Source organism: Gobius niger (assembly GCF_951799975.1).
Source record: "Gobius niger genome assembly, chromosome: 18".
NCBI lineage: Eukaryota > Metazoa > Chordata > Actinopteri > Gobiiformes > Gobiidae > Gobius > Gobius niger.
Genome location: NC_136869.1, coordinates 27382811 through 27405012, shown reverse-complemented (window position 1 = coordinate 27405012; position 22202 = coordinate 27382811). Strand labels below are relative to the sequence as shown.

The 22202-nt window shown below is 45.2% G+C and overlaps 1 protein-coding gene across 1 annotated transcript in view; it reads left to right on the top strand.

Moving 5' to 3' along the window:
* Window positions 1-1026: 1026 nt before the first annotated feature.
* cubn (cubilin (intrinsic factor-cobalamin receptor)) overlaps window positions 1027-22202 on the top strand; it is a gene marked incomplete at both ends in the record, with an annotated part of 67062 nt that continues 45886 nt past the window's right edge. Inside the window, 17 exons of the mRNA XM_079576273.1 lie at window positions 1027-1142; window positions 3580-3709; window positions 3790-3885; window positions 4110-4148; window positions 4341-4442; window positions 7252-7355; window positions 10346-10472; window positions 11139-11307; window positions 13127-13258; window positions 13337-13432; window positions 14809-14933; window positions 15182-15374; window positions 15459-15577; window positions 17175-17409; window positions 17890-18071; window positions 19490-19652; window positions 20616-20806. Of these exons, the coding sequence (XP_079432399.1) occupies window positions 1027-1142; window positions 3580-3709; window positions 3790-3885; window positions 4110-4148; window positions 4341-4442; window positions 7252-7355; window positions 10346-10472; window positions 11139-11307; window positions 13127-13258; window positions 13337-13432; window positions 14809-14933; window positions 15182-15374; window positions 15459-15577; window positions 17175-17409; window positions 17890-18071; window positions 19490-19652; window positions 20616-20806 (2319 nt within the window). The remainder of the gene's footprint in view (window positions 1143-3579; window positions 3710-3789; window positions 3886-4109; window positions 4149-4340; window positions 4443-7251; window positions 7356-10345; window positions 10473-11138; window positions 11308-13126; window positions 13259-13336; window positions 13433-14808; window positions 14934-15181; window positions 15375-15458; window positions 15578-17174; window positions 17410-17889; window positions 18072-19489; window positions 19653-20615; window positions 20807-22202) is intronic.

Here is a 22202-nt window from a genome sequence, read left to right as displayed (position 1 = left end):
ATGTGTGGGGAGAAAACAGAGAAGGCTGCTGTGATTTTCAGGTTAAATCTGAGTCCCGTTTTGGAGCCTACAGTAGTTACACTGCTCTTTGGGGTCAGATCTTACAAAGGGCCGCCCGACCCTCACTACTAACACATTTCTCAAGCTGAGCAAGGCAAGACAGAAGCAGTGGCAAAGTATTGTAACACCGTGAATGGATTCACTCATTTGCATAAGTTCACATTTCACTATTTCCACAAATTATTCCATTTTTATTTTCTTATTATTAGTTTATTGCTTTGAATAGTTTTTGTGTGATTACTATTATTGAGCTACTGTGAAAACGCAATTTCCTTTGATCAATGTGTGACCAGTTTCTCAAAGCGGTGCACTGTAGTCATTATCATCCACACCTTATGTAATGTGCTATGGCAGGGTTTCCAAACATTTCAGGACGTGCAAAGAAATAAGAATGAAAAACAAGTTTGTTTCTCTGCCATCATGTATCTGAGGCCTTACGTTTGTGAGAGGAAGTAATAACTAGAGCAGTTTAAATCTGGCTCAAATCTGAACAACTGATCTGGAGACTGAACTGTGGCCCACTGCTCCTGACAGGTCACATTAAAGGATCTCTCAAACTTCCCAACAGATAGCACAACCTTAACCTTCGGTCCGAGTCAACAAGCATGAAACTCAAATCTGTTTTGGATGAGGAAACATGGTTAAAAACAAGTAAAAAGCAGGTGAGTTTTGTGCCGTTAAGTTTATGACGTAGAATTGCTGTGTTTTATAATGTTATGACAGTTATTAAACATCGCTTAAGGTGAGTTTTTACTAGACTGTTGTATTTCCTAACGCACCTCTCTACACTAACGCCTGGTTACTCATCTGCCACCGTCATGTGCCGTTCTGATGAAGCAGCTTTTCTCACATTAGGGCCTTAAATGTGCCCAGGTCAAAGTCTTTGTTAAAGTCATTCCAGTGCGGCTTCTACACAGGAGACATTCTGAGTGCAGCAGGCCACTGGCAGCAGTAGATGTTTCCATGATGGAGCGGCGACTGTGGCTTCTGTGGATGCTCTTCATGCTTTTCCTGGTGGGACTCCAAGGAGAGGTGGGGAGCGGAGCAGAGAGGAGAGCGGAGCGGGCGGCCGTCCCAGACCAGTGAGTTACAATGTCACAGTGTTCTGATCGCAGGAGCCCAGCAGGTTAGTCCTGGACCAGGAGCAGAGACCATAGAGGATTGATATGCTGGATTTGTTTAGTCTTTCTTTAACCAGGAAGTCCCACTGAGATTAAGGGGAGTCCAGCCCCCAGGGAAACCTATTGTATATGTTTTTAGTGGTAGGGGAAACCGGAGAACCCGGAGGAAACCTACACAGACACGGGGAGAACATGCAAACTCCACACAGAAAGGCCCCGTGCAGGTGCGAATCGAACCTGGCTGAGACACACAAGTGCTCACCGTTGGAATATCATCTGCATAACCTCCATTGGGTTCCACAAAAAGAAGCGCTAACTATAACGCCTAACATGTAATAAACCAAATAAATCTTTCTTACAAGAGTAATCCGTGAGATCAACAGCCTCCTTGGCTATTTAAATCCTGCCTTTGTGGGGACAGTCTAATCTAATGTTTAAAAAAAGGCCTTTTCTTCTGATAAAAGATAAACTGTTACTGCACGTCAAATATTTGGCTCTCAGTTGGAGAAATTATAATGTGTTATATTTAGTCTGGAAGCTTATTTCATTTGCACATAGAGGCCTCCACTTTATGCTGTTTACTTATATCTTGGTTATCTTGGTTTTAAATATATTGATAATGCATATACTTCATTTTCATTCTTAACTGAACCCTCATCAAGTTTTACTTTGGTGCTATTTTGAAAAAAAAAGTTAAAAGATCAATCAATTTTTAAAAAATCCTGAGATTTGGGCCTTTTCTTATAGCACTTACTTATACTTTTGATGCTATAAAAACAAGGCAGGGCCGCAGGAACCTGAGGGCGTGGCTTTCCATTGAAACATCATAACGGAGGCCCTCTCTGTCATGAAAGTCCTCTAACTGCAACAAGACTTATAGATACTATACAGAGAGCCTGCACCTTGGGACAGTCTGCAGGTCTGCAACCAACTCTGCACAGTCGACTGTAATCCCAAATGCACAGCAGCAAACCGGGCATGAAGGAGGCAGTCTGTGACCTCGTTGTTCCTCTCAGCCGCGTGCTGAAAGCCAGTATAAACTCAGAAATAACAGTCAGATAACGTTGCTGTCGGGCTGACTGGTCTCAGGCGATCATGCAGGTGGACATGCTGGATGTGTTGGTCCTGGTCTGTTCTGGTCTGGTTACCCGTGGGTTGTGAGGCTGGTTGGATGTACGGCCAAAGTCGCTGAAACGCCATTGGAGACGGTTTATGGTAGAGATATTAACATTCAATGCACGGGCAGCAGCTCTGATGGACATTCCTGCAGTCAGCATGACAATCACACACTCCCTCAAAACTTCTGTGGGATTGTGCTGTGTGTAAAACTGAATATTTCTGTGTGTCCTTTTACTGTTGACAGCCAGATTCATGCATCAGCATCTGGATATGCCACAGCCGTGAAGGGGGTGGATTCTCTCGGCAAAATAAGAAGCACTCACTTACACAGATTTATTAGTGAACCATATATAGTTTCTATTTTTGTTCAGTGTACAATACAGGCCTACCCCGTTCTCGGCGGTGACCTGCTGGCTTAGCGGTTAGCAGAGCTGTGCATGAAGAACACAGTCTCCCAGGTCGCTGCAAGTCCCAACTAACGTGTTGGGAATCAGTAGTCACCGCAATGTGGATGTGGATGTGGACCGAGGACTTGGGTGGGTTAGTGGGTCCATTTTTGTTTGGGATGGCAGTTGGTTTGGTTACATATCTTAGGAAACAGCAGTCACACCTGGTAAATTCGAAACAAGAAATACATTTCCTCCAGGAGACTGGAAGCCCTGTTGGATTCAAGTCAGACTATTGATTCAAGAAAATTGTGTCTATTGTAGCACAAGCACAACACTAAATTCAGGAAACACTGTCATATCTTTAGCAAATATAAAACATGTTAAATATAAACTGCTATGAATCACTCACAGGTGGTCAAATGATGGAAGTGTCCATTCTGGTCCTAATGTGTGGGGGCCCCTTTCATTGAAACCTCAGAGTGTTATATCAAATTATGTTATAGTCTCTCTTTTAAATTCTATTTAGTCCGAATGAGTTTAGGAAAATATCTGGAGATTTTATTCATAACATTTATTTACTTTTTAGTCTAATTTTAGTCACACAAAGAATGCATTGACTGAAAGTATGACAAAAATATTTGAGTCAACGAAATGAACACCACAGTTTGAAGGAGCCTCACGAAAGAAACAAGTCTGGTGTTTTGTCCATGTGGGAGAAGCTCCATGAAGCAATGTGATTAAATATGTTTAAATACACGTTTACTCAACTAAATTTACTGTGAATTATTTGTCTAAATTGTGACAAAAACAAAATCACGTTTTCGTCAAAAGAAGAAAACTAAAACAAAATGGAAATACGTTTTGAAGTGAACTCTCCTGACTCTCCCCAGGCCTCGTATGCTGTCAGACAACGGGGACCTTGTGTTCACCCCGGGCAACAATAAAGACATCTGCTTCAAACCCTCGGCATCAGGGCGGGTCAAGGTGGGCGAGGAGGACCTGACCCAGCTCATCAGCCAGGTACTGAAGAGCCACATCAATAAGATATAATAAGATAAATATGTTAACATTGACATTATGATATCCCTGTTATTTTGTAGATCAAATCTAACAAAGCCGACATTGACGACATTAAAACAAATGGCAGCCCAGTCCCCCCTGATGTCACCAACAAACTCAACCAGCTAACCACTAAGGTAAGAAGCTAGGCTATTATTATTGAAGATTTCATGAGCCACATAGGGCTTAATGCAGTGCTTCAGATTGATCAAACTCATCGCCAATCACCGGCAAATGCTCCGCTGAAAGGCCATCCTCCTCACAAAGGGGAACTATTCCAGATCGATATTACCGTAATATCGATGTGTTTTTGCCAGGTGAAATGTCAGCACACTAAGCAGTTTTTTCCTCCTCTTTTCAGGTCACAACACTTGAGACCAGAGTGACGACTGTGGAAACGGTAAGCTTTGATTTAGGAACAGAATCAGTGAGCATCAAAGCTTTCTTGCTCAGTTCCCCCAATATCAGGATTAAGCTTAAACACAAGTGAGCAGGACTAAAGCAGGGCCAAAGTAAGGCTTACCCAGGATGAACCCTGGACAAATAAGCTAGTGAACATCGGCTTTCTAACATGTTCTTGTGTGTGTTGCAGACGGTGCAGAAGGTCTCCTGCAGCAGCAACCCCTGTGTGAACGGAGGAACATGCCTGAACCTTCTCAACTCTTTCCACTGCATGTGTCCAGACAACTGGGGGGTCAGTGGGGACCTGATTAAAATAAGACCTTACTTATATTTATAACTAATTTCAATAAAACGATTTGTAACTCAAAACAAAATCCGCTGACTTAACATTTTGGTACAAAACAATATGTACAGGTGCTCGTCATGCAATTAGAATATCATGAAAAAGTTCATTTATTTCTGTAGTTCAACTTAAAATGTGAAACTAATATATGATATAGAGTCATTACATGCAAAATGACATATGTCAAGTGTTTATTTGTTATAATTTAGATGATTATGACTTACAGACAATTTTCAATATATTCTAATGGCATGAGAGTTTTGATGTCTGATGTATTTCCTGGGATCTGCTGGAGCCACTCCTCCAGTTTGGGGGTCACTGCCCCGAGTGCCCCAACGACCACGGGCACCACTGATGCCTTCACCCTTCTCCAGCTCTTCTCTGAGCCCCTGGTATTTCTCTAGTTTCTCGTGTTCCTTTTTCCTGATGTTGAAGTCTTGGTATTGCTATGTCGACCACAACGGCTTTCCTCTGCTCTTTGTCCACCACCACAATGTCCGGTTGGTTCATTACCATTCTGTCCGTCTGTATCTGGAAGTCCCACAGGATCTTGGCTCGGTCGTTCTCTACCACCTTTGGAGGTGTTTCCCACTTTGACCTTGGGGTTTCCAGCCCATACTCTGCACAGATGTTCCTGTACACTATACCAGCCACTTGGTTATGGCGCTCCATGTAAGCTTTCCCTGCCAGCATCTTACACCCTGCAGTTATGTGCTGGATTGTCTCATTGGCCTCTTTGCACAGTCTACACCTGGGGTCTTGTCTTGTGTAGTAGATCTGGGCCTCTATGGCTCTGGTGCTCAAGGCCTGCTCCTGTGCAGCCATGATGAGCCTCTGTGCTGTCCTTTAGTCCGGCTCTGTCTAGCCATTGGTAGGATTTCTTGATATCCGCCACTTCAGTTATGTGTCGGTGGTAAATCCCGTGTAGGGGCTTGTCCTCCCATGACGGGACCTCCAGCACCTCATCTTCTGTTCCCCATTGTCTGAGACATTCACTGAGCACGTCATCTGTTGGAGCCTTGTCCTTGATGTACTTATGGATCTTGGATGTTTCATCCTGGATAGTGGCTCTCACGCTCTCTAGTCCTCGGCCTCCTTCCTTACAGCTAGCGTACAGTCTCAGGGTGCTGGATTTGGGGTGGAACCCTCCGTGCATGGTTAGGAGCTTTCGCGTCTTAACATCTGTGGTCTGTATCTCATCCTTTGGCAGCTTATTATTCCTGCAGGGTATCTGATTACTGGCAGGGCGTAGCTGTTTATTGCCCGGGACTTGTTCTTGCCATTGAGCTGCTTCTTAGGACCTGCCTTACTCGTTGGAGGTATTTGGCCGTAGACGCTTTCCTTGTCACCTCTTCGAGGTTGCCATTTGCTTGTGGGATTCCGAGGTACTTGTAACTGTCCTCAATGTCTGCTATTGTTCCTTCTGGGAGTGAGACCCCTTCTGTGTGGATTACCTTCCCTCTCTGAGTCACCATCCTACCACACTTCTCTAGTCCGAATGACATCCCAATGTCTGCACTGTATATCCGGGTGGTATGGATCAGTGAGTCGATGTCTCGCTCATTCTTAGCGTACAGCTTGATGTCATCCATGTAGAGGAGGTGACTGATGGTGGCCCCGTTCCTGTGTCGGTATCCATAGCCAGTCTTGTTGATTATTTGGCTGAGGGGGTTCAGACCTATGCAGAACAGCACTGGGGACAGAGCGTCTCCTTGGAATATGCCACATTTGATGGAGACTTGTGCAAGTGGCTTGCCATTGGCTTCAAGGGTGGTTTTCCACAACCGTCCTGTTGATGTTGTATAGCTCCAGGCATTCAATGATCTAAGTATGTGGCATTAAGTCGTAGGCCTTAATCAATCCAGTTCCAGAGTTCTGCAGTCTCGAGCGACTGTTCTGTCTACCAGGAGCTGGTGTTTGGCATCTCTGGTATTTACATATATATATATGTAATATATAAAGACCCCTCCTGGAACCGCCACCTTAACGCGGTGGAGGGGTTTGAGCACCCTAATGATCCTGGGGCCTCTGTTGTTGGGGGCTTCATGCCCCTGTTAGGGTCTCCCATGGCAAACAGGTCCTAGGTGACGGGTCGGACAAAGAGTGGTTTAGAAGCCCCTTATGAGAGACCAACAGGCCCGGTTAGAACCATGAGGCTGTCCTTCTGTGGACCCACCACCTGCAGGGGGAGCCATACCGGCTGGTGCAATGTGATTTGGACAGCTTGGACGGCTGCCCCCACAACCCGGAAACGGACAAGTGGAAGAAAATGTATGTATGTGTATGTATATATATAAAGAAACTCACGGCACTCCATGAGCGCTTGGCAGCACAAATGAACCAGCTGCTGAGAGATGGAGGGGTGGCTCCAGCAGATCCCAGGAAATCAAACATCTCGGTCCAGAAAAGTGCAGTTCTAGGAACAGCAAAGATACTTTGCAGAGCCCTCAAGCTCCCAGGCCTCTGGTAGAGGACCCGAGCTTGGAGGAAAAAGAGACCGCCCGCGGAGGGTGAGGAAGAGTATTTTTAAATTATTTATTTATTTATTTATTTTAAAATGTATTTATTGGTCATAAACCTGTAAGTGATATCAACGTATGTATGTTGCTTTAATGAGAAAATTATTCTCAGTCAGCCCTATGAAAGCAGGAACCCTAACCCTACCATAGTGTTAAGTCCGAATCTGCATACTAGATTAAATAAGAAGTATTTCTTTACTATGTTTTACACTGTTTACTGAGGTGTTGCTGTGTGTTAGGGCACAACCTGTGGCACAGATGTGAACGAGTGTCAGACGAACGCTGGAACATTAAGAGGATGTCAGAATGGAGCCACCTGTGTCAACACGCCCGGGTCCTTCACGTGAGTAGCACAACACACTCTCAACATGCTCCCAACACGTCCCCAACACACTCTCGACATGCTCCCAACACACTCTCAACATGTCCCCAACACACTCTCAACAAGCCCCAACACACTCTCAACATGCTCCCAACACACTCTCAACATGCCCCAACACACTCTCAACATGCCCCAACACACTCTCAACATGCCCCAACACACTCTCAACATGTCCCCAACACACTCTCAACATGTCCCCAACACACTCTCAACATGTCCCCAACACACTCTCAACATGCCCCAACACACTCTCAACAAGCCCCAACACACTCTCAACAAGCCCCAACACACTCTCAACATGCCCCAACACACTCTCAACATGCCCCAACACACTCTCAACAAGCCCCAACACACTCTCAACATGCCCCAACACACTCTCAACATGTCCCCAACACACTCTCAACAAGCCCCCAACACACTCTCAACATGTCCCCAACACACTCTCAACATGTCCCCAACACACTCTCAACATGCCCCAACGCACTCTCAACATGCCCCAACACACTCTCAACATGTCCCCAACACACTCACAACATGCCCCAAAACACACTCTCAACATGCTCCCAACACACTCTCAACATGTCCCCAACACACTCTCAACATGCTCCCAACACACTCTCAACATGCCCCAAAACACACTCTCAACATGCCCCCAACATGCCCCAACACACTCTCAACATGCCCCAACACACTCTCAACATGTCCCCAACACACTCTCAACATGTCCCCAACACACTCACAACATGCCCCAAAACACACTCTCAACATGTCCCAACACACTCTCAACATGCCCCAACACACTCTCAACATGCTCCCAACACACTCTCAACATGCCCCCAACACACTCACAACATGCCCCCAACACACTCTCAACATGCTCCCAACACACTCTCAACATGTCCCCAACACACTCACAACATGCCCCAACACACTCTCAACATGCTCCCAACACACTCACAACATGCCCCCAACACACTCTCGACATGCCCCCAACACACTCTCGACATGCCCCAACAAATTCTCGACATGCCCCAACACACTCTCAACATGCCCCCAACACACTCTCAACATGCCCCCAACACACTCTCGACATGCCCCCAACACACTCTCGACATGCCCCAACAAATTCTCGACATGCCCCAACACACTCTCAACATGCCCCAAACACACTCAACATGCCCCCAACACACTCTCAACATGCCCCAACACACTCAACATGCCCCCAACACACTCTCAACATGCTCCCAATACACTCTCAACATGCCCCAACACACTCAACATGCCCCCAACACACTCTCAACATGCCCCAACATACTCAACATGCCCCCAACACACTCTCAACATGCTCCCAATACACTCTCAACATGCCCCAACACACTCAACATGCCCCCAACACACTCTCGACATGCCCCAACACACTCTCAACATACTCCTAACATGTCCCCAACACACTCTCAACATGCCCCCAACACACTCTCAACATGCTCCTAACATGTCCCCAACACACTCTCAACATGCCCCCAACACACTCTAAACATGCCCCAACACACTCTCAACATGCCCCAACACACGCTCAACATGCCCCAACACACTCTCAACATGCCCCCAGCACACTCTCAACATGCCCCCAGCACACTCTCAACATACCCCCAACACACTCTCAACATGCCCCCAACACACTCTCAGCATGCCCCAATACACTCTCAACATGCCCCAACACACTCAACATGCCCCCAACACACTCTCGACATGCCCCAACACACTCTCAACATACTCCTAACATGTCCCCAACACACTCTCAACATGCCCCCAACACACTCTCAACATGCTCCTAACATGTCCCCAACACACTCTCAACATGCCCCCAACACACTCTAAACATGCCCCAACACACTCTCAACATGCCCCAACACACGCTCAACATGCCCCAACACACTCTCAACATGCCCCCAGCACACTCTCAACATGCCCCCAGCACACTCTCAACATACCCCAACACACTCTCAACATGTCCCCAACACACTCTCAACATGTCCCCAACACACTCTCAACATGTCCCCAACAAACTCTCAACATGCCCCAACACACTCTCAACAAGCCCCCAACACATGCTCAACATGTCCCCAACACACTCTCAACATGCCCCAACACACGCTCAACATGCCCCCAACACACTCACAACATGTCCCCAACAAACTCTCAACATGCCCCAACACACTCTCAACAAGCCCCCAACACATGCTCAACATGTCCCCAACACACTCTCAACAAGCCCCCAACACATGCTCAACATGTCCCCAACACACTCTCAACATGCCCCAACACACTCTCAACATGCCCCCAGCACACTCTCAACATGCCCCAACACACTCTCAACATGTCCCAACACACTCTCAACATGTCCCCAACACACTCTCAACATGTCCCCAACAAACTCTCAACATGCCCCAACACACTCTCAACATGCCCCCAACACACTCTCAACATGCCCCAACACACGCTCAACATGCCCCCAGCACACTCTCAACATGCCCCAACACACTCTCAACATGTCCCAACACACTCTCAACATGCCCCCAACACACTCTCAACATGCCCCCAACACACTCTCAACATGTCCCAACACACTCTCAACATGCCCCCAACACACTCTCAACATGCCCCCAACACACTCTCAACATGCCCCCAACACACTCTCAACATGTCCCAACACACTCTCAACATGCCCCCAACACACTCTCAACATGCCCCCAACACACTCTCAACATGCCCCCAACACACTCTCAACATGTCCCAACACACCTCAAACACATGTGTGGGCCCTCTCTCCCCTGGTTTAAACATAGATCAGATTTATAAAGGACTCTCTCTAATGACTCTATCTGTGGTCATAACATAGATCAGATTCGTCTCCCCCTGGTTAACCCTGTCCCTCTTCGGGCTGTTTGCAGGTGTAGCTGTACTCCGGAGTGGTCCGGAACATTCTGCACAGAGCGCTATGACGACTGTAGGAATCCGGGACAAGACTTGTGCGTGCATGGGACGTGTATCGACGCAGACCGCATCACCCCGGGACAGGTAACGCCTCCAAATACGACAGGTCTGATACCATGCACCGATAGCAAGAACAGTTTGGTTTCAGCTCAACACCCTGTGCTTGTACTCACGCTCACTGTGTTCCCTATAAGAGAGGAGCAACAAGCCTGAGCGTGCACAAAGTGAACATGCATATGTATAGACCCAGCTTTCTGACCGCCGCATTCCCTAAATCAGATGTCTGTGCTGAATTACCCAGTGCTAAATCATTTATAACTTTTTTGCAGTGTTTTCAAGAGCTGCAGGCTGCTAGCTAATGGTTCTTGCAATTGTCAGCTTTTCTCACAAACGTGTCTGTTAAAGAAATCCAGCAACCAAAAAAAAAGTACAAACCTAGAGCTTTTAAAAGAGGCATAACAAACTATGAGCAAACAATGGTTTTGGTTCTAAACTCTAGTGTCGGGGGAACAGATGAGTGTCGTTGAATTGCCACTGAGTGACACTGTGAGATTATAACATAACAGACTTTAGCATAAGAGAGATGTGAAAGCAAAAATGATTGTATTGGTTGAGACATTTTTTCCACCAGACGTCACACACTGAAACAGCAGTGAAGTTTCAATACTTTTTTTTTGCCCCCCACAGCTGTAGTCCAACAACAAGTCAGTGTAAAAGCCGTGTGACACTTGAGTGTTTTTCCCTCTGCAGCCCCGTTACCAGTGCATCTGTGACTCTGGCTGGGACTCTCCCCCGGGGAACCCGGCCTGTGTGGCGGATGTGGACGAGTGCAGTCTGGCCAACAAGCCGTGCTCCACCAACCCCCCTGTGGAGTGCTTCAACACGGAGGGCTCCTTCTACTGTGGATCCTGTCCCGCCGGTATCACACTTTCTCATTAGTCATGATGATGAAGACTGTTCTGTGATGATGATGAAGACTGTTCTGCTGTATTTGACTTTTGGAGCATTATAATGTTGTCAGTGTCACATATATGGAGTACAGTTTAGTTCCATTTACACATCCTGCTAATATCATTGGTCATAATTGTGTCGAAAATTAGTCTTTCACTTATCCAAGCTTTCTCTGCCAGTTACATGAGCTAAAAGAAGATGCATAGAATGACGAAGTTAAAGAGGGGGTATTATGCTTTTTTCAGTCCCACAGCACCAGTCTATATCACACTACAATGATGACCAAATCTTCTGTTGGTCTGTAAATGCAGTAAATTAAAATAACTGCCTTGTATAAAATTGCTCTCTCAAAATGGCTGTAGTGAATGTCTTGAAATAGGCCTCTGTCTCTTTAAGAACCTCTGAGCCTTTCTGACACGCCCCCTCCACACGCTGTCTGTGGCATCAGTGGGGAGGGGGTTCTGCTGAGGAGCAGTGGTTGGTTACTCGGCTGGTGACGAAAGCTCGGAGGCGTCTCCAGGAGGTGGGGGCGTTCCTAGGAGGACTCAGGCAAACCTATCCCTAAAATGGCCGCCATCAGAGTTTTTACAGATCACTCAAAAATACGTGAATGTGCCAAGGCAACACTTCAGGTATGTTTTTAATGACGGAATGACATAATAACATGATATAAAGCTTGAAAAAGTAGATTTTGCAAATTACCCCCCCTTTAAGAAAGTGAAATACTTCCTGCTTAGGAAGTGACGCAGCGATATGGAGCCTACCGACCAATCAGAGCAGCTCCCTGAACGGGTTGCGCCTTTGTTTTGTAGTTTTTCAACACAAGCAACCACTGCTCTGGTATGCTTGTGTTCTTAGGTTTTTCTGACATAAACGACAGGTCATTGTTAATGTCCGAATGATACAACTTTCTTGTCGCTGTTGTCGTCACATCCGCTATGTTCTCATTGGCTGCTATTAGTCCCGCCTCAAGCAGTAGCTTTTCTACGACAGGGTCGCCAGACTAGTCTCCTGTTTATTAATTAATAAACATCGGAGATTAGTCTGGATGCCAGGCTAGCTTATTCCTACATTAGGATCTTTCACAACATGATATACACAGTTTTAAATTGGCATCCGGGTTTCCGCGGGACATTAAAAGTCATTAAATGGATTTTGAGAAATATTACGTCCTTAAATGTCATTAGAGAAACAGTAAATTAAGATTTAAAGTGGCATTTTTAAAGGAAAATAACAACAATGCTCAACATAAAAAGTTCATTAAAATATACAAAAATAATCTAAAACACATTTACACAAAAAAGTATGTTTCCGTTTCCGTTTGTAGCATTAAGGATGAAGTAGTTGGACATTACAATGGCATTAAAAAGCATTAAATGTGACTTAAATGCTCCTGTGTAAAGCCTGGGTGTGTTTCTAGTCTAGTCCTTCATTCTGGCATTTTGGATTACATAACATGGGTATGTTGTACGATTCAGTATTATAGCAGCATAAACCAAACACTGACAGATTTCTATGTTGGCATTACTCCTTTACTCTCACTAGTCACTTTAGTCTATCGAGTTGTATGTGTAGAATACAAAGTTTTTAGTTTTGAGACAAATTTCTGCTGTTTCTCTTTAGTGCATATTTGCTTTGCCACAAGAAAATCATTTGTTGTTTGGCAAACTTGTTCTAAACCACCTTATTTGTGTTCTCTGTACATTAAACCAGAGCAAACATGTCCTTTACAACTGCAAGCTTTCATTTTGTCAGAAGTAAAGAAAGATGCTTTGGTTTGGTCCCAGGCTGGCAGGGGAACGGCTACAGCTGCCAGGACGTGGACGAGTGCCGCAGCAACAATGGCGGCTGCTCCACCTCTCCCCTGGTGCAGTGCCTCAACACCATGGGCTCCTTCCACTGCGGGACCTGTCCTCCGGGTAAGAACATGCGACAGCGCGGGAGACACATGTTTTAAAGCGTGACACGAGCGAGAGCGTGTGCTGTCATGTCTTCAGGTTACGAGGGCGATGGCAGGACGTGCACCCAGACCAACATCTGTGCCACCAACAATGGCGGCTGCTACCCTCTGGCCACATGCTCGTCCACTCCAGGTACGCCTCACCCAAGCAGTTATTATATTATAGATATCAGACTTTACTGGGAGCGGGATGTGTCCGGCTCGTCTCCATGGCGATGTTGACTAAAGTCAGCCTAATATGAGATTTACAAAGGTTCGGTCACAGAAATCATAGAAATTCCTTTCGCTTTCTGAGCCTGTTCCTACAAATGTGCATATTTGTTTAGCCATCGAATCCCGGACCAGTTTAAATCGAGTGATCTTTCCCCATACAAATGAATTGGGAACACTGCGTGATGCTAAAGTATGGTATGTTTTGTCTGTCTGACATTTATAGAATTTCTGTGTTTTCTTTATCATTAACATCATGATGTTTAGTGGATATTGGAGGTTTATCCGACTCCACAAAAAGCAAAACAATTCCTTTGATTTAGCACTTAGCTCAGAGAACACCAACAAGTGGTAGATGGTTGACAATAGCTGTAAACAACTGGATTGTTAATTATTTGCAATGTTTGTCAGCTAAAGGATAAATACATGTAGCAGGCTAACGGATGCTGAAAAGTTGCCTGGGCTGGTCAGGCTTTGATTACCCACTGCATAGCCTCTTCTGTGTCAAGGTGAACTAGGGACTAGATGGAAGTTGACAATTTTATACTCGCTACTGCCACCTCAGGTCTTGCGTGTATCTGCAGTTTCTATATTAAGCGTCATATTCATGATTATTTCTGTTGTGGTGAACAGGTCTGGGCTAAGTAGAGGGTGGAAAATACATCATTTTAACATGTTTAAACTCCGTCTAGTCCCTTTAAGTATTGAAAGTAGAAAGTACAAATCAGTTTACATGAGTGATGTGAATAAAAGCATTGTGTCTTCCAAAACATAAAGATCACTGTACTAGGGCTGTGTACGCTGTACTATCGACTTATCGTTCAATAAATAACAGATATACAATATATTTTTGAGATCAATATTTGTTGTCTGTACATTTATTAGCATTTCCCCCCTATTCATGTTTATTGCAGCTTGTTTGGTATTTTACAATAATATTTACTGTCATTTTTATGCCTGAGAGTTGACAGTGTCTAGTATCGTTAGTTATTGTTTATCGCTATACTTTCCTGTCTCAATATATCGAACTTCAAATTTGTTATCATGACAGGCCTATGTACAACAACACATAAAGGACAGACCTTCCAGTACACCTGCACAGTGCCCCCTACTGTTCTGCAGTGTGGATTAACTCGCTTTTAGTGGGACAAATTCAGCATTGAGAGATTGGTTGAGAGAAGCTGCTTGTGATTGGCTGACAGTGGCAGACAGGTGATAGGACATGGGTCTCCGAGAGTGGCGAGTATTGATGTGATAATTGTACATTCAGTGAGTTTGCATGTGTTTTCCACTCCTCAGGGTCCATCCTGCCCATCTGCACCTGTCCTCCTGGTTACGCTGGGAACGGCTTTGGGGCAAGCGGATGCACTCAGACCAGCAACGTCTGCCAGACCAACAACCCCTGTGTCAACGGCCAGTGTGTGGTGAGTGTGGGACTTTACCATCACGCCAGCATCAGTGACAGAAACACAACTCGAACAGCAGTGTGGGCAACTGTCGGCTAGTTTAACCACATGACCAACTGAAGAGGTGTACTGTGGGAAACATTCTTCTGTTCAGAATATGAGAATGATTAGATTCAACATTAAAACATTCTGGAGCAGCAGTTATCGGTCTTTATTATTGGCATGTAAATGAATAATCGGATTATCGGTATGTTTCTGTGTGCCAGTCCACCAGCACTGCTCCTGGGTACCAGTGCAACTGCAACCCTGGGTGGAAGGGAGTGCACTGCGACCAGAACATCAACGAATGCTCCAGCAACCCCTGTCAGAACGGAGGCACCTGCGTGGACGGAACCAACGGCTTCACCTGCACCTGCACCAGCCAGTGGACCGGCCCGTTCTGCCAGACCCCACAGCAAGGTGCGAGACAGGTTCATTCCACCAACAAAAGTGTCAGACGGTGGGGATCACGCTGTGAGATTTGAAATGAACGTTTGTTTGCAGAGTGCGGTGGCTATCTGACTGGCCCGGCTGGCTCCTTCAGTTACCCCAACAACCCCGGTCACGATGAGTACGATCACATGCTCAGCTGTGCCTGGGTCATCCACACCGACGCCAACAAGGTCCGACAATCCCTTCACACACATTTCACTCTCCAAGGCTTTTATCCGGGCCTGAAAGATACTTCACTAATCAAAATAGATTGGGTTTACTTTCTAAAATGGGCTGATTACATTCTCGATGGAGGGCAGGGCTATATACAGTATTTAACTCTTCAATTCCGAAACACGTGCTAGGCCAATGTCGAGGCGAGCTGTGCATGTGAGAAAGAGGTGGCATTAATGTCAGTCAAACCAGGGCCATGACCAAAGCCACGATTCGCAAAAACCCTTTGATGGAAACATATGAAAATTAGCTTCACTTGATAAATGCCTTATAAATCTGCTCTGCATGACTTCCCGGACCGTATGCTCAAAATTGCTGCTTGGCTATTCCAGGCAATTACAATATTTTGTGAATGTTTTTTTATTTTTCTCTTATGCCCACCTGAGAGCCATTAAAACAGCAGCAAGCTCAGTAGTGTATACAGACAGCTGATCTAATGTTCTCTGCTTAATCCTCACACGATACTCCGGAATAAAAACTGCAGCACCAGCACGGCCACTCACTGGATCTTTGGACCCATCTGTGAAAATAGCAATATAGTCGTCATAACGCTCAAAATGTTCCAGCACAACTCCGGCGGATTCCTCGCTTTCTGCTTGAGTAACTGCTGCAGCCCCATATCCACAATCGGGGGACCAAACATGCACGGGGGGACTGAGGCACTGTGTGGCTGAACTGGAGATGATTTAGCCCCATTGCTTCTACTTTAGCACTTCCCACCCAACCAAAGCTCCAGCAATCCACCTTTTGATGCTCCCAGCAACTAGCACACATTTAGTTGGATGACTCTGCGTATGCCCCTGTAGATTTATCCAATAATTCATCATCTATTTAACTCGTCTCAGCCTAAGGGGCATCTCCCCATCTCAACTCGCAGTGCAGCCACTGGGCTAGAGAGACTGAGAGGCTAGAGAGGCTTGAGACTGCTCTCTATCAAGCTTCACTAGATGCGACTCTGCAGTGTCTCCAGTGTGCTCCTCATGAGGGACTGGTACACATTCAACAATGCTCCTCTCTCTGCACCCCAGTCCTGCCCCGACAAACACCGAAGGAGGTTATTAAGCTTTTTACACTTGTGCTGCATTTTCTTGATTTGGACTTTCCAGGTCATTTTTTCATTCCCAGAAATTTGAACGTATCCACTTGCTCTAACACCTGCCCATACATTTCCAATATTCTTACGCTGTTCATTAGTTAATGCATATAGAAATTGTATTTAAATGACTTTGCCTCCAGTGTCCAGTCGTGGGCATATTTTGTCCTCATGTTTTTCTTCTCGTCTCTTTTTTGGGTCTTTTACATGCCCTGACGAAGACTTGTGCGGTCGAAACGCGTAGGCTGGTCTAATTTTGACTGCTTTCACTACTCCACACACGCTGTTCTACAAGCAAGTCTTAGCTCACTTTTTCGTTTCAGCTATGTACTGTCTGTCATATAAAAGGAAATATCATCAATATAAGCAACAATGATGGTGTGATGTGTTCGCTTTAATAAGAATTGCTGTTACAATAACAGTCTGTCCTTGAGTAAATCTGACCGTGCTCTCCCATGTAGATCCTGCACATCACCTTCCCGTACTTTGACCTGGAGAACAGCTACAACTGCAACGCCGACTTCCTTCAGATCCATGACGGGGAGAGCGCGTCCGCCTATATGATCGGCAAATACTGCGGCCAGAACAATCCCAACCAACTGACCAGCACCCACAACTCACTCTACTTCTGGTTCCGATCCGACCACTCTGTCAAAGCGGGCGGCTTCACCGTGGTGTGGGAGTCCCATGACCCAGGTGAGGGAGTGCCCGTAAACCATCCAGGCCACCGTTAGTACAACTAGGAGTGGGCTTTACTTTGTTCACCTTGTTCAACACCTATTGGCGTTCACTTAGCTACTTTTGAGGTCAGTCTGGAAAGATTAAGTCGAGTCACAGCAGGTGATAATATACATTTTTTCACGCAGTGATCAATGTTGGGGTTCATTAATCCAACAAACATATTATGATCTGATCATTCTAACTTTAACAGCATTTTGTAAACTACAAAACAAAAACGAGGTATTTAATTTCATTTTATTAGGTGATCCAATCATAATTTCTGGCCCAGCTTTGATTAGTTGACGTTAGCATTAGAATGCAGTCACTAACATAGCATACTGTTGCTAACAGGTTTGTGGAGGTTAACTCAGCGATTGCATTGACCAGAGTGGACCACAGTTTGTGAATGCAGAGGGATTTCCATCAGCGTTTGCATCTTGTGTGTTCTCCCCTCAGTTTGTGGAGGTGAACTGACTGCTCCATATGGCAGCATCAACTCCCCCGGTTACCCCGGTAACTACCCCACCTCCCGGGACTGCTACTGGAGTGTGACCGTGAACCCGGGCCTGCTCATCACCTTCGCCTTTGGGGTCCTGAGCCTGGAGCACCACACTGACTGCCACTACGACTATCTGGAGGTACAATCGAACCACAAACTCTCTCTATAATGTTCATGTCAGGGCTTGGATCTGGATTATTGCTTATTGAGAAAATACTTCCACTTTCACGCTTAGTGTGCTGGGTGTTTGTATCCCAGTATCAGTGTGCTGTGTGTTTGTACCACAGTATCAGTGTGCCGTGTGTTTGTACCACAGTATCAGTGTGCCGTGTGTTTGTACCACAGTATCAGCGTGATATGTGTATATCCCACAGTATCAGTGTGCTGTGTGTTTGTACCACAGTATCAGTGTGATATGTGTTTGTATCCCAGTAACAGTGTGATGTGTGTTTATACCACAGTATCAGTGTGATGTGTGTTTGTACCACAGTAACAGTGTGATGTGTGTTTGTACCACAGTATCAGTGTGCTGTGTGTTGTACCACAGTATCAGTGTGATATGTGTTTGTATCCCAGTAACAGTGTGATGTGTGTTTATACCACAGTATCAGTGTGATGTGTGTTTGTACCACAGTAACAGTGTGATGTGTGTTTGTACCACAGTAACAGTGTGATGTGTGTTTATGCTACAGTAACAGTGTGATGTGTGTTTATGCTACAGTGTCAGTGTGATGTGTTTGTACAACAGTATCAGTGTGATGTGTGTTTGTACCACAGTATCAGTGTGATGTGTGTTTATACCACAGTATCAGTGTGATGTGTGTTTGTACCACAGTATCAGTGTGATGTGTGTTTATACCACAGTAACAGTGTGATGTGTGTTTATGCTACAGTGTCAGTGTGATGTGTTTATACCACAGTATCAGTGTGATGTGTGTTTGTACCACAGTAACAGTGTGATGTGTGTTTGTACCACAGTAACAGTGTGATGTGTGTTTGTACCACAGTAACAGTGTGATGTGTGTGTGTACCACAATAACAGTGTGCTCTGTGTGTTTATACCACAGTAACAGTGTGATAAGTGTTTATACCACAGTAACAGTGTGATGTGTGTTTATACCACAGTAACAGTGTGATGTGTGTTTATACCACAGTAACAGTGTGATGTGTGTTTATACCACAGTAACAGTGTGATGTGTGTTTGTACCACAGTAACAGTGTGATGTGTGTTTATACCACAGTAACAGTGTGATGTGTGTTTGTACCACAGTAACAGTGTGATGTGTGTTTATACCACAGTAACAGTGTGATGTGTGTTTATACCACAGTAACAGTGTGATGTGTGTTTGTACCACATTAACAGTGTGATGTGTTTGTACCACAGTATCAGTGTGATGTGTTTGTACCACATTAACAGTGTGATGTGTGTTTGTACCACATTAACAGTGTGATGTGTGTTTGTACCACATTAACAGTGTGATGTGTGTTTGTACCACACTAACAGTGTGCTCTGTGTGTATTGTTTGAACGACAGTATCAGTATGCTTTGTGTTGCAGATTCGTGACGGCCTGCTGCCTGAGGACCCAGTGTTGGCCCGGTATTGCTCCACTGCGTCCCCTGCTCCTCTGAAGACCACGGGCCCCAACGCCTGGGTCCACTTCCACTCTGACAGCGTTGTGACTGACCGCGGCTTCCACATCACCTACACCACCTCTCCAAGTATGACTACTACTGGGAGCTGACGTCTGCCATTACTACTACTGCTACTACTACTACTGCTACTATGACTATTTCTATTAAAGCTTCCACATCACCTACACCAGGCCTTCCCAAACCGTTCGGACCGCAAAATCACAAATCACCAGACCAACAACTTGGGACCCCTCACTGTAAAATATAATTATTATATTAAATTTAGGCACAAGAACATTTCAAATCTGGTTTTCTGGTGCCTATTTTGGTAGTATGTTTTGATATTTGGCGTGATTTCACTTAAGTATATTGCTTTCAATCAAAAATACATAATTTTTTTATTTTATTTATTTATTTCATTTTATGAATTAAAAAAAATATTGTATTGAAAAGAACTCCCCCACCTTAATGTCTCACGACCCTTCGAGGGGTCCTGGGGTCCCCACTTTGGGAACCCTGGACTTGCACCACCTCTCTAAGTATGACTACTACTTGGAACTCACATCTGCTACTGCTACTACTTATACTACTGCAACAGCACTGTAACTGACTGCGGCTTCCACATCACCTACACCACCTCCACGGCGCAGTAATAAACCGACACGAGTGTCGAAAAATATAGCCCACATGGAAAATGACTTGACCTTTGTGTCTTGGGTTTGAATCTGTGCGTCTCTTCCACAGAGGTCCACATACAAATGAAATATGCTCATGCTGCTTTCCCTCACGGCATGCCACACAGCCGGAGCCGTTCTTTCTGCATTACCACTTTTTCTATTACTACATAATGTGAATCCGCTTTTAGTGAAAATGCACCAGAGGACGGCCATTGCAGATGTAGTACCAAAACCACAGCTCTAGTTCATCACCAGCCTTTGTAGATAGACTTAGGTTTACATGATAACATTGTGATATCACATCAGCACAAATGGACCCCTGGGCTTAACGCTGCTGGTCTGTAATCTCTTCTCTTCGTCATGTGACCTTCAGGTGACCCCGGCTGTGGTGGCACCTACACAGACCCCGAAGGCGTCATCATCTCTCCGAACTGGCCCAACGACTACGCCCACAATCGCCAGTGCATCTACGTGGTCCGCCTGCCCGTGGGAGAGCAGGTGTTCCTCAACTTCACCGACATGAGCCTGGAGAGCCACGGCAGCTGCAACTTCGACTACGTGGAGGTGAGACACGGTCGGACAAAACAAAGAAATAAAACATTTTAAGCTAATGCAGAAATAAAAAGGAAATCGGACAGAAATTTGACTTGATTATATACATAATGTAATTAAAATATTATACATAGGTCGAGGATATTGTCCTTGTATAGAAATGTGTTCTCTTCATATGATCCATCCTTAACTGTTTAAAGTTAATGTTTAAACTGTTTTGTTAGATTTAGCACCTACTCAAGCTAATACAGTTAATGCTAAATCGAACAAAAACGGTTTCAATGTGTTTCTTCATTATGTGAAAAAACATAGAGCTTTGAATACATTTGCAAATTAATGATCAATCAGTTGTTTTGTATTGCCCAATGTGACAACAGGAGTTGCCTCACGGGGCTGCACAAACATTAAAGCAATGAAACAAAACAATGTGATGATCCGGCAAATGTAGTGTCTGTCCAGGCAAAAATAATGTCCAACAGAGGTGATGTCCAAATAAGCATCAACATCAGGTGGCTATGAGCTTCAGGGGTGTCCCCCGTCCTTAGACTCTCTGAGACGGCAACGGAAAAACTCCAAAAACCCAGTGGGAGAAAAGAGAATCCTCAGGGGTAGAACCACAGAAGGAGAGATCCACTCCCATGGACGGACAGAATATAGAGACCCACGGCAGATGGGAGTCCCTCAGCAGACGGGCCAAGTTCGCAGAACGTCCAGTCCTTGTTGGAGCTTCAGTTCTTGTAGTCCAGTCCCTGTAGGCAAGGGGTTCCTAGGCGGACAGGACTGTGATACTAATGACTGGCCATCTGAAACAGAGGAGGGTGACATCATGTGAAAAGTAACAGATAAAACAAATATTGTATCATAATTAAGACCTTGTATGCAGTAAGATGAACTAGAGGATAGCGCTCAGTGGACCGTCCTTCCCACAGCAGTGTTTCTCCTGAGGCAGCTTTACTTCAGGCTGTGGGTTAGAGCTTTACCGAACTGACCTGATCATAAGCTCATTCTCAGAGGTACGTTTTGAGCCTAGTCTTAAATGTAGGGACTGTGTCTGCTTCTTTAACGTGAGCTGGGAGTTTATCTCATAAAACCTGAGCTTGGTAGCTAAAGGCTCTACAGTGATTTTGGACACTTAAGGAATCACTAATATACAATCAGCAACTTAATTCAAATACGGTGGCAAACTAGCAAACACAAACAGTACAAAGGAATCTAAATCTTGTTTTCTATTGTAATTTGTATAGCAGGAAGCTCTGTATGTGTCGCATCAGCTGCAAACCTTAATTGTAACTATGTTGATTGGATCGTCCCTGATAAAATTCCCACACAAATAATGTTTAAAGATAAAAGCTGCTAACCCTGTTGTAAGAGCGCTGCAAACATGTTCTGCCTGGGATTCTCGTATTGC